The sequence below is a fragment of the Poecilia formosa genome, unplaced genomic scaffold, assembly GCF_000485575.1.
Source record: "Poecilia formosa unplaced genomic scaffold, Poecilia_formosa-5.1.2 Scaffold250, whole genome shotgun sequence".
Lineage (NCBI taxonomy): Eukaryota > Metazoa > Chordata > Actinopteri > Cyprinodontiformes > Poeciliidae > Poecilia > Poecilia formosa.
In genome coordinates, this window is record NW_006800189.1 from 433736 (window position 1) to 446982 (window position 13247).

Sequence of the window (13247 nt, forward strand, 5' to 3'; positions counted from 1 at the left end):
AATTTGTCTGTGAACGCAACACACCTAGTTGGGGCTCATAGACCCAACCAGGTGTGGGTATTTATAAAAGTTGGAAATAGATAGCTTAGCAACCGACCCATACCTTCTCCCCCACGAGGTGTTCATCAAATTACTGACTTTACCTGAATTCACACCACATGATTTATGTCACTACGTCATAAACAGCGTTTCCCCATTAAACCGGAGCAAATTTGAAAAACGTACAAAAGACGAGATCCTAACCAGTTTTTTCCCTACATGCTAGGGTACATGACAGTGCGGCACTGTCTCCATGGTTACTAATGGTTACGTACCTTCTCCATAATGCGATGTTTGATATCTTTCTAATTCTGCTTACTTATAAAGCGTATGAACTTTAATCTTCTTACCTTGTAAAAAGTGTTCGCTGCAAATCCGCGATTACACCGAGGGCTGACAGTCATTATGATTAACGGCTACTATCCATCGTCTTTGGCATCTTTCCTCATTGAAATTTATAAAATAAAATGGTTTGCATCCTTGTCTTTTTCAGTAGTCGACTGCTCTCCATACCCTATAACCATTTTTAAAGTAAAATCAACTAAATAAAAGCCATATTAGGTTACAGATTTCTGTTTTCTGGCAGGCTCTATCATTGGCTGTTTTGACGTCCGTTGTTCTATCAGATAGCCATACGCTGTCAGGATAGCATACATGCAGTTAGTACGCATGCCCGCGCATGCGCATTAAAAAGTCCGACCGTCAGTGGAGTTGTCAGTTCAGCATACGCAACAAGTTATGACGAAAATAAGTCATTAAATTGTTTATAATATCATATAATATGATAACTAGATAAATATACATGCGTTGTCGTACATTTAAAGCAGGGTCTAGCTGCAGCTGCAGTCAACTACAACACACGCCCGTGTAAAACGCATTAACCTATTTAACCGTTAAGTCAGGATGCCATACAGCTGTTGATAACAAAGTGTATGATGATCTACGTCATGATTCTATGTTAAATGAAATCATATGGTAAAGACTGCGTATACATGTCTGAGCTAAGCCTATGACTATCTGACAAAGTATGCTGATCTGACAGAACACCGTCATGGCGGAGCAGGAAGAGTTCTGAAGAGTGGTGTCATGTGCAAGGGGTCAATACCAGAGTATATAAATAAATAAAACAGTAATAAAGTGAGATGATTGCAGCTGGAGTTCAGTAGTCTGACAACCGCAGGTAGGAACTGTTTCTGAGCCTGGTGGTCTTGCTTAATAAAGCAAAAAGACCAAAATCCTGAAGATTTTAGCAACTTTAAACTAACTTTAAAACCTGCTGATGTCAAAACACACCAAAGTCCTACTGATCAGAAACATCGCCTCTTTGGCAAGAAAATCCCTAATTCCATCCTGAATTACATTCTTCTGCAAAGAGCTGTGGCAGATTACTACTCAACATCGCACTGTTGAGGCACAACACCGCTGCGGGCCCCGGGGCCTCCCTCAGATCAGAGCGCCAACTTCAGACCAAACCAATCTCCACTTCCAGCAGGTTGCTTCAGACGAGGCTGTCAGCGACGGATCTCCAGTCCTGCTGAGCCTCATTTTTTAGGGCGAGCCTCATCTGTCCGCACAGCACCAGCGTCTCAGAAGGGGAGAAATGTGGACCTCATTTGGACCCAGGGAGCATCAGCAACAGCTTGGACTGACGGGAGGAATATGCGGGGGTGGAAACGAGGCCGGAAAAGACAACGCAATAAAAAAACCAAGTACAATACAGTACAATGTGCCAATTTCTGCTGTTATGAAGTAATCCAACACCAACAGGCGAGACGGGCTGAAAGATGTTCCCCTGCTGTGTCGATTCCTGTCATCAGTTTTTAATGCTGCAGCTTTGGGTTTCCAGGAGCAGCATCAGAAACACTCACAGTGTGTTTTTCCTTCAAGTGAAGTGGTGAAGAACTTATGATGATGACGATGATGAAAGCACTTAAGGGGTGTATGTGTAATTTGCTGCTTTAGAAATTAAATCCATAATGTTTAGAAACTGAATAAATACATATTTAGAAAATCAAAACTTCTTCCATTTGACTGAAGCCAACAGAAGCTGAATTAACTGAAAGCTGCTTGTGTAACCGAGTCCTTTCTGAGTGGAGCTGGTTTTATTGAATGATCAGGTTGTGACACGGTTTGTTTGTAAAATGGTTTATCGATTTACAAACAGAAAACAACAACGTTATAGGCCACCCGCTCCAAGAAGTTAGTTTCTGCTATTTTGCAATCGTAGGTTCACTTAAATATTTACATTACAGAATGGATTCATTTATTACAATGGTGATAACAAAAATTAACTTAATAGATCTATAAATAAACTGGATGTATTTAGATGAAAAATAAACGGTACACACCTCTCCCGCAGGACAACATGACAAAAAGGAGGGGGGCGGGGTCTAAAGGGCGCAAACAATTTAAAGACAATACCACAGAAGAAGAAATAAAAAGGCAGGGCTTCCAATCTTAAAGTAACATGGTTAAAACAATGACAGAGTTTTAGGAGGCGTTTCAGTCAGGTAAGGAACAATACGAATAACCGAAAAAAAAAAGACATTTTGTGTAATTATAACAAAAAGAGAAATACAACCAGGTTACATTTGCAAACATATTCACAACTTTTACACCTTTTCACAGTCATGTTGCAACTATTGGGTATGTGATTAATCTAAAAAGTTTAATCCATTACCATGACATAATGCAGATAAATCTAATTATCTATTTTGACCTAAAGCCTCTCTGCCGCAGAGGGTTACTTGGTTCACAGCAATGCCTTACACTGTCTTCTACTGCGGTCAGCAAAGCATAATTACAAACGTGAGTGAAAAGATGAGAATGAGAGTGAGTGGTGTGCTAAGCACCTGATTTTGTTTTAAAACACAGAGATTGACGTTTGGATGGAACCAAGGTAGAATACAGACGAATTACTGCAAGGTAAATTATTCTTCCATACATAACTTAAAAGAAATTTGAATTTGCAATTTGAAGCCCTGAAATTAGGGTTCTGTCTCTTTAAGAAGCTCTCCTTCATCACTACAATGTTCCTCCACTATGCTGGACTGAGAAGTGGTTTGTACACAGGTGCAAAGTTTCACCAGGTGTTTGCTAATTATTGCTGCCGCTAGTCTGGAGGAGCTGAGTGGGAATTCTCTGAGGCAGAAACTCAGCTGGGGACTCCAGTTTTACATAATACAAGGATGCCACATGTTTCAGGTCACTTGAAAACCATTTTCCATCCACATTATGCACTATAGTGTGTTGGTTTATCACAAAATGAGATACGATGTAGAGTGTAGATATATTGTGATAAAATGAGAAAAAGGTCAAGTAGTTGGTAGATTGTCCATCCACCTGTTGGAGGTCATGTCACCCCAGCCAACACGATATGACATATGCTGTGTTTCTTTAGACATTGATCTCATCACCAAACTTTAGAATATTCACAGCACATATTGATGCAGTGAAAGGAAAATAATACACAATTTAGAAATATTTATTTACAAATAAAAAGCCTAAAAAATGCTGTATTAATTTGTATAATTTGTTTCCGTATGTGTACAGTCTCCACCTGAGTTGTGTAATTAACGTTATATGTGTAGCGTTTTTCTCAAAAATCCCTACTTTAATTTTATTTAATCTAATCTAATCTAATCCATTTATTTAATTTCCGTATCCTCTTACTCTTGTTTGTGCTGCCCTCTACTGGCAAGATTTATGTCTCACCTATCTTTTTTTTTCATTTACAAAATAATACATCAAAAGCAAACAGAAAATAACAGCTTATAACTGCTCAGGTTTTATTTTTTATAGCTTTCTGGGATCCAAATAATAAAATATTGGCATCTTCTTGTAACATTTTTGGTTTAGATAGAGATGCACCAGGCTGGGGTGGAGTGATGCACTGGCAGCTGAGTCAACAGGTTTGGGTTGCAGAGAAGCAGTATTATCTTGGAACAGCAGAAACATTTTAGAAAGCAGAGAAAACAGCTGCAGAGTCTCTCAGTCTGACTCAGAGGGTGTGCAGAATTGGTAACATGAGCCTTTCCAACGTAGTTTCCTAAAAGCCAACATCACATGAGATTTTTCTTCACTGGAGACCACTATGCTGTAGAGCAGCGAAGTTTCTTTGTAAAAGCATTTCAGATTTCTGTAAATATTTCCCCTTTCCTTCCTTTTTACAATTCGACTGGTTGGCAAGTTCCACCAGAGGGCGCTGTTGTCAACAAACCTCCTACTCAGGGACAGTCAGCAAAAAAAACAACCCTGGAGTGCAACAAATTTAGAAATAAAAGTCCAACAGCTGTCCCAGTGAACACCAGTCTAAATGTACTCCTTGCCACAGCGTCTTACAGATGTTTAATTTTAATCCAGGCACATCAGGAGGTATTTTGGGTTTGCAGCGACCTAACAAGGCCAACTTTATGAGCATTTTCCCTCCTGTATTAATGCCAACATTATTGCACTTGGCATTTTGGCATCTCAACTCCTCATTTTCTCAGCCAGCTGCTCCGACTTCCCCTCTCTGTTTGTTTTCTGGTCTCTAGGAAAAAGTACAATTTTTTTCCCTTGTGGTTTCTCTTTTTGAGCCCCAAGTCTGACAAAAGCAGGCATGAAACTTTGTCCAAGATTCACGTCTGGGATTCTTTCAGCTAAGATTAACCTAAATTTAGGTTCAAGGCATCTCAAAATGTCTTGTGTGGGGAAAAACCGGTGAGACGGTTTGGGATGAGCTCAACGTTACGGATCGAAGGAAGACCTGCAGAGAATGAAACGGCGAGATCTGGTGTTGGTCTCGGTCTGCATTAAGAACGGCAGCAATGCCAGAAACGCGGCAGCCATAATTTCTCACTTGGGTTAGCAGCTTGGCTACGTCAGAGTCCGTTACGGCAACTATGAAGAGCACAGTTAAAACATCTGCTCCCAGATGGTTTAACTCTGCTGCCAAAGTTAAAATTATACAGCAATCTGAAATTATATTCAATTTAATAATAGAGCAGCAGGACACTTATTAAAAAAATAACAGCATCAGATGTCGGAAAGCTTACAGTTTCAGATCATTTCTAGTACTTTTTAGAATTTATTTTGTGACCAATATTTTCATTTTTACATCTTGCATCTAAGAAAACAACAAAAGTTCATCAAACTGAGTCTGAAAGGATCAATTAAATTGTAATGTTTCGTCTAATAAATTACAGCGTTTCTCAAATAACTGCAATACATTTTTAAAATGGTCTTCAGCAAGTCTTCTCTTAGTAGGAACTACATCCAAAATGTCTGCCACACCCCAAAGAACTACAGAAAAGCCAAGTTGAGGCAGTGCCTACCCAGTCATATCTAGTCTATCCACCAGGTGTCACCAAATACAAAGAAATTAAATATGTTCACAAACGCAGCAGTTCGGTTCAGTTTCATCTTCCTGTGTGGCTGCAGTGGAGCTGAGGACACAAAATGCCAGAATGGAAAGTCAGATTTCAAATCACAGACACTATCCAGGCCCGAAACCTGGGTACAGTGATGGACTCAGAGCTGAACATTCAAAGACACATAAAGACAGGAACAAAGTCGGCCTTCTATCGCCGGTAGAACATCTCCAATTAAACTTGATTGACTGATCCATCCAAAATATTTTTTTTGTTTAAAAAAGAAAGATGTTAGTGAATAATATTTCATCCACAATCCACAATCATGCATACAGATGAAATAAAATAAAAATAAACATAAAATTATATACAGAAAAGTTCAACATGTATGAATGCCTTGACAAATCCAGTCAGCGCCTTTAACATGAACCTACTGCCTCCTAAATTCGATGATCACTTGTTTTTCATGTTTTTACAACACGCTTTGAGACTGTGTTCCCTCATGCAGTCATTTTATGTCCATTTGTACCAGTGAAATATCTCTGAGTTATAAATCATGGCAGTTTCAATAATTTTTAACACTATGCTGGAAGCTGTAGGTCTGTAAAAGTGAAGAACCAGGAGTTCACGGATCAACAGAGAAAGAGTTGTGTGTGTAAATATGTCATAACCTGGAAGAGAGTTTGAGCTTGAAGATGAGCTGTGGCAAGAAATCAGACAACAGAATGTTGCAGAGCACACCAGGGTAACACAAAAGTAATAAAAAGTGTTATTAATGAGTCATGTTATGCTAAAAAGAAGGATGTAGGAACATTACAAAGCGTTCAAAGTGTTGCTTTGGCCTTTGGTCTCCAGATCCCCGTCTGATCAAGCGTCTCTGGTATGTGGTGGAAAAACAGGTCAGAGCCATGAAGGCCCCATCGCAGAACTTACAGGATTTCCTGACAAAACCTTAGTCTGATGGAGGTCTGCTGGAGTCCAGGGCTCGATGCCTCACAGGTGTTTTGGCTGCAGATCGGGGACCTACATGCTAACCGGCAGCTGGTTTTAATATTTTGGGTAATTACTGTAAACATGTGAGATGTTGGTTTATCCTCATTGGGTTTCAGTCGGATTTAGAAGAAAACTAAATTGAGACGAGTTGAGAATGTAGCAAAATCCACAAAAACTCCTGGGTCCTCATGGATCCAAGCCAAAGTCTCCTATATGAATGTTGCTTCTTCTTTTGAGACAACTATTATACTTTACTGAACAGGTTAGCAAACAAACCATTGAAAATGAACAGTTATAGGGCCTCTTGTCACTTTAAATAAATAAGCTGTTGCTGGCCTCTCCCCTCCCAGCTTGACGTTTACACATGAAAATGTGATAAAAGATTTGCATTTATACAACTGTACATCTTTGAAAAGCAGAAGTAGGGCCTCCTGCACAACTGACAAGAATGCAGCAAGTGGTTTCTGGATGGTAACTCAATGACTAAACACGTTTCTTTTCCAGCAGTCATTTTACAGTGCATTCAGCGGTAAAACCAGCTGACCAAATGTCCGGGAGCTCAGCTTGGGTTGCTAGGTGACGAGCGGAACGCCGCTGGGGTTGCTAGGCAACGGGCAAATTTAGAAGGTTTTTGAAATGGTTCATTTTCCACATGCCCAAAAAAACCAAAAAACTATTAACTTATTGCCAAAAAAGAGCTGGGTGATTTTTTTTTGGTGCTTTTTTCCAAGTTTTTAGAAGCAGTAGAGAACCAAAGAGAAATAGAAAAAGGTGTAAAATATCAATTTTACACACATTAACAAAACCTCAAGCAGAACAAGGCTCAGTTTTGGGTCTGCTCTGACCGGCTGGGGGTGGAGAGGACAGGAAGGAGACTGAGGCAAACACAGACGCTGCTGGCAACAAATACCTGCCGAGAGAAAGAAGAAACACAAAGCAGCAATAATGGTATGCATTAACACCAAGAATAAAAGGGAGACGTGATGAAAAGGCGCTCAGTGCATCCGGCCCTGCAGCAGCTACGCCTATAGCAGCTTTTCTAAAGGCATGACTCACACCAGCTGCCCCTCACTCCAGGCTTTATCCAGGAGGAAAGACTTGAACCGCAGCTCTAAAGTAGATAGTGTCAACCTCCCTGACTGACTCCTGAATGAAACACAAAACATGTTTTAGAATAATATTTTTGTTTTTCTTCAGAGCTACTTTTAACTTTTTATTGTTAATTTTTGCAAAAGAAAGCAAGTAAAGTCCAGTTCTTTTGTGTTTTATTGGTTTCCCTCTTAAACTGGCAAACCCAAGTGAGCTAAGCCTGGTTTTGTTAGAGCAGTGGTGTTCAAAGTGTGGCGCGGCGGCCATTTGTGGCCGCTGGCGGCCATTTGTGGCCGCCGGCTGCCATTCAAGAATGATAAACATTTGTCTCACCTAATCCACAGGTGGACTTGGCTTTTTATTATTAATGGAGGCAAAAATATTCCTGAAAGTAACTAGGCTTTCTAGTTTCTTTTTTATTTAATAGTGAATAAAATCAGAAGCAGATTCTGGTTTAATGAATCAATGAATAAAATAAGAACTTAAAGTCAAAATTTAAAAACTGTCAGTAATTATGTGTGCTTCTCATAGGAGAACTGAATTTTAACAAACTCCCAGAGGAGTTTCCAAACACTCCTCTGTCTCAGAAATGCACAGAAAATAAAATCTGAAATCTGCAGAATCGTGTTAAAACGTCTCATTTTATGCTGTGTGACAGTCCAGAGTTAACCAGTGGAGCTTTTTACATAAACTCGATCAAATTCCTCCATCTTGCAGCCATGATTATTTTCCCTGTGAATGAACAATCAGGCTTCAAGTATATCCAGAAAATAGAAGAATAAAACAATGACTTCTCTGCCAGAGCTCGACATATTTGCCATTCATCAGTACCAAACGGTTCTGTTTCTCTCCAGAACGCATTAAAAACACATCAGAGCCACGTTGCTGCATCGAGTGATAACAAGCGCCTTCATCACAATGAACACACTGCAGCTGATTTCAACTCTGACTCCATGCACGCCATCCTGCTGCAGTCGGCGCCAACACACAAATCAGCTGCTGAAAATATTAAACTCTGCATGAAGAAGCAAACTAATGCGTTATTTTATCTTGAAAAGAGTCAAAATAAAATCATGTTAGTGTCTGATTTGCTCCTGGCTCATGTTTTTTAAACAATACTAAAGGTTAAAATTGTTACAAAAGTCTGTTTAAAATCTTTATGTTACGTTAGCATATTACTTTAGAGTCTGATTTTTGCCAGTAATACAATTAAAAATAGCCAATTAGACCAGAATCTTCTCAATGATTATGTGTGAGCTACAACATGATATTTCTGCATATAAAAACTGAAAATGCAGCACTATGTTTCAAGTCTAGTTGTTCTTACATTTATGTATTTTTTAATATTAAAGTCCCTGGTAATTGGTTTACATTCACACAAGACGCATCCTCGGATTCAGCGAAAGCTCATGAATATCTTAAGTTTGTAAAAAATTGAGAACCAACAACTAAAATAACAGAAAGAAGAAAATGTAACTAACAGGGATATTAAAACTCAGTCATAATTTCCTTTGCGAGGTCATTAAGGTTTTCTGTGGAGCCAAAAATGCCTTTAGCTTTAGCAGAAGAGAGACAACTGCACAACTTTCACACTTTGATTTCTAAGGAAGTAGAAGATGAAGTTCTGATAAATGTTTCAAATCCGTCGATTAAGAAAAATAAGGAAATATTTCAGAATTACTGTAAACAGGATATTTTTTAATTATATTTTGTCTTTGGAGCCCCAAAAGCAGGTCCAACCGCATGAAATCACATTTCAGTAAAAACTGCAACACAACTGGTCAGAGAAAACAGAAACAGAGAAAGCGTCATGACAACAGCTCAGAGAAGCATTGTGGGAAATGTAGGACTCAGTTTATCGGTTTGCTGTAAAAGTCAAAAATTTCTTTCAATATGTAAATTAGAAATATAACTTCCTTTAAGCCTGATGCAGGATTAGAGACACTGACAGACAGCATAAATAATCCGGTTTCAGTCTTTGTGATTGCTTTGTTGACGCCACCTCTCGTCACGCCTGCAGGAGCTGTCCCACAAAGGCGGGGTTCCTGTCCCGAATCAAGGCTGATGCGATGTCAGCGACCCGTGAAGCCGACCTGTCCCACTGCTCCGAGTCCTGCAGAGACACCAGGAAAGACCAGGACAGAAAGGTCAAGACTGAGGTCAGCAATCCGCTCCTCCAATCCAGGACTGACAGATTAAAGCTCTCTATTTAGCAGCTGGATGTTATTACTGGCAGAAACGACAAAGAAGACGACAGGAAGCAGTAGTAGGAATATGGATGATGGTTTGTTTTTGTGTTTTCTTTTTTTTTTGGACAACGTCCAGCTGGCTCCATCAGAGCTCTCACAGCATCGAACAGTTCATAAAACATTGTGTGTCATTCCAATGTGTTGGATTCATCGCTCTTTTGTAAGATCACCATCTACAATTTCCCCAAAACGCCGCAAATGTAGCCGCTCTCAGATTTAAGGGGCTTGTCACCCCAACACCTGAATAAGACGCCGACGGCTAATAGATGGTGAGCGCTAGCGCCATGGCTGAAATATGAATATAATGTCACTGCTGTGATTTTTAATGGTTTGTCGAGGAAACAAGTTTATTCAGGTTTTCATTTAATGTCTGCAGTTGTAAAATTGTGTTTTTTTCAACATCAGTGGCAAAGATTTGCACACATTTTGTAAAGGAAATGCAGCTGCTAACAGTTTCCACCAGTTTCTGGCCGCCGTCTGAATCTTTAAAGCAACAGGAAACAACAGACCTGTTACATAGGAGCCCCAAACACAAATTTCTGGGGGGGGGGGTTATCTTAAAAATGTCTGTATTTGACATGTTACAGTTTATTTTTTTATCAAGTCTGGGCCGAATCCAGAACAACGGGAAGCCTTTCTTAAGAGTTTTCAGTTTGTTAGCTTCAATTTCTCCACCTACTTTTTGAGATATGACCACTGCTTCTCGGTGAAGTTGGGATCCGACGACCAAATGTTTAACATTTACAAAATATTCAGAAAACAGACACAAAGAACCTAAAATCATTGCATAAAGCCTGTTTGTCTTCAGCAGCTTAAACGCCTCCAGTAGATGTGATGTTTTATGTTCATATTTCCTGTAAGAGGTCCTGAAATTAGCCGTTTTTATTTGAAATCTTTGTTTCTCCTGCCTGCAGAGGTAATCTTCTTTAATTTACACGAGGAAGTAATTTTGCAAAAGAGAGAGGAAAAAAAATGGCACATAATTAAAAGAAATTTGACTTTCCTTTTTACCCTAAACTCCTCAGGGGCTTCTGAACCGGTACGGCCCACTTTGAAATTTATAGTGCATGATATTAGACAGATCTGCTGCAAACCACACATTAAGACAAACAAGACCTCACATCTGATGTTCTTAGAGGGGCGCCAGTGTTGTGGTTGTTTTGCTTTTGTGATTCCTCTCTTCTGTAATGTTTTTTTCTCTTCACTGCAGACCGGCTGCATGATGCACTTTTAATAGTTTTAACTCTCCTGACTTCATTCCTCCGTCTGCAGCGACTCTGCTTTGATTTAGTGTTTTGATGAGGCCCAGGGGAGACACGTCTGTTTTCCTTTTTTTTAAGAAACCACAGAAAAGAGTTTGACTTCGTCTCAGCCATTCTGCACCGAGACATGCTACAAGCTCCGACTGGATTATTCATAAATATCCTCTGGACTTTTAAGAAGCTTTTGATGCAGAAAATAATACAAACATTTACTGAATTTTGTAAAGATGGAAAAACTGCGAAGATGACTGGAAAACACAGAGAACAGGCGAACGAGGATATTTTTTGCTTTGCACTACAGAGGAAACACTTTTACTATTAAATCAAACCGCACAAAATTAGATTTTACAGTAACAGGCCCACAGCATCACAGACCCTCCACCATACCCAACAGTGGTGCTTTTCTTTACTTCACACCAGACTCCATTTGGAGAATTTGCTGCCACAAAGTTCAATTTAATCTAGTCTGAGCTAAAAGTCCAGTGAAATTTATAAAATTTTGATATTTTCAAGCAGCATATATTCTGATCTATTTAATTAGATTTTTTTTTACAGTGCCTTAAACGGTTTAAGCCTCAAGCTTTAATGCTTCACCTCACCTTTTATATCTTCCTTCTTTCTTTAGTTTCTGTTAAATACAAACAAAAACAGAACACTATAATATTTACAACCTGAGCTAATTCGAAATGCACGTCCCCAAATGGGCCGTTAACAAGATAAAACAATTTAAAAGACAATTAAACAACATAGAAAGACAAAATGTCAAACAATCCTACATGTGAAAATCTGATAAACCAACACAAAGTACTAAATGATTTAGAATGAGAAAATATATATGGACAAGTAGAAATAGGAAAAGTTTGACCGGCATCGAAACGTCTAAATAAAATCGTCTGCAAAATTCATTTGCTTGCAGGAGAAGTTTGAGAGCAGGAATTGGATTTAGATAGGAAGATGAGGAGCATTCATGTCAGCAGCAATAATCTGAAAGCAAACATTTAGATTTTCCAGACTCTTAAATGTTTGGAAGAAAAAGAAATCCTTCAAGAAATGTTAGTTTGTGTGACTGAGGTGGAAAGACTCTGATTGTTTTAAGGTGTTTCCAGACGTTAGCGGTTTTCCTGGGAGCGTTCCTAAAACAATACGACTGCAAAAATAATCAACTTTGTGCACAGATTTAAAACGTTTTAAAAGTCACTTTTACCTTATCTTACACATTTCAAAGCATCATGTGGAGAATATGTAAAGGCCTCATGGAGCCACTGCTAAAAGAAACTCTGATAAATAACAGAAATATAAATACTTATTGCAATATTTCACTTACATTTACTTTTAAAAAACTGGTAGAGTTACTTTTCTGCACTGAATAAATGCATGAAAATATATTTTAAAAAATATTTATTTAGGCATCTTTAGAAGAGGCATTAAGGGTACAACACACATTCAGCCTAAAGTTTTACGCAAAATTCATAAGTGAAACGCTGACATGGGTTTTTACAAAAAATTTAACACAGTTTGGCTGCTTGGAAGGAAACTATAAAATGACGCGCTATATAATACTTAGTAGTTTATCTTAGCACATCAAGTACAACTTCAAAATAACAGAGAAATTTCTATCCTGATCCAGAAATAACATTTTCTTTAGTCTTTTATGACTTCATTACTTACTTTCACACCAGCAGAGCAAAACGAAAGCTCAACTTCAGATCACCAACTTCTACTCCATCCATTAAATAAACACAGAAGATTACAAAAAAACAAGTATGTCTTTCAATTTTCTCTGAATTTATTTATATTTGCAGCGAATATCTTTGAAGAAGCAGAAGAAATGCACTGGAAAAATGTCGTTTTTTTGTGTCCCTGTGGTTTAATCACTGCTGCAAAGAGGAAGATGTAAATCTGATTGCATCTTTTCCTCGCTTGTCAGCTCAAAGCATTTTTTCAGGCGTTATCTAAAAGCAGACACATCTTCTGCACACAGAACGTGTTTAAAATCTCCAGATCATCAGACGGCTGCCACCCAGGCGCAGTGACGACGACCATGGGAAAGCAAAGGGACTGCTCTGTTCTCGTCCTGCACCCAGCTTCAGCAATTAATGCCTACATTGTAGAGCTCTGTGTTCAGATATAACGGGGCGAAAAAAAGCCCTGAACTTTGCACAAATTTCTCAAAAATAAGCAAATCACAAAGGCTGAGGAGGATCAAAGTTGAAGGCCTGTCTGGACTCCAGCACTGAATCATTCCCAGCTTCAGAAATGTGGCT

At 38.9% G+C, this 13247-nt stretch overlaps 2 protein-coding genes across 4 annotated transcripts in view; both read right to left on the bottom strand.

Moving 5' to 3' along the window:
• Window positions 1-13247, bottom strand: part of meox2a (mesenchyme homeobox 2a) — a 73158-nt gene that overhangs the window by 47898 nt on the left and 12013 nt on the right. For 2 of the 3 annotated variants that reach the window (XM_016680644.1, XM_016680642.1), the window contains exon 1: window positions 390-602. The exons of the other annotated variant lie outside the window; for it this stretch is intronic. The gene's annotated coding sequence lies outside the window, so the exon portion shown is untranslated. Of the gene's footprint in view, window positions 1-389; window positions 603-13247 lie in introns of those variants that run through there. 3 annotated transcript variants of the gene reach the window in all.
• Window positions 9150-13247, bottom strand: part of crppa (CDP-L-ribitol pyrophosphorylase A) — a 48404-nt gene continuing 44306 nt past the window's right edge. The window contains exon 10 of the mRNA XM_007569870.2: window positions 9150-9576. Coding sequence (XP_007569932.1) covers window positions 9481-9576 — 96 coding nt within the window. The 3' untranslated portion in view covers window positions 9150-9480. The remainder of the gene's footprint in view (window positions 9577-13247) is intronic.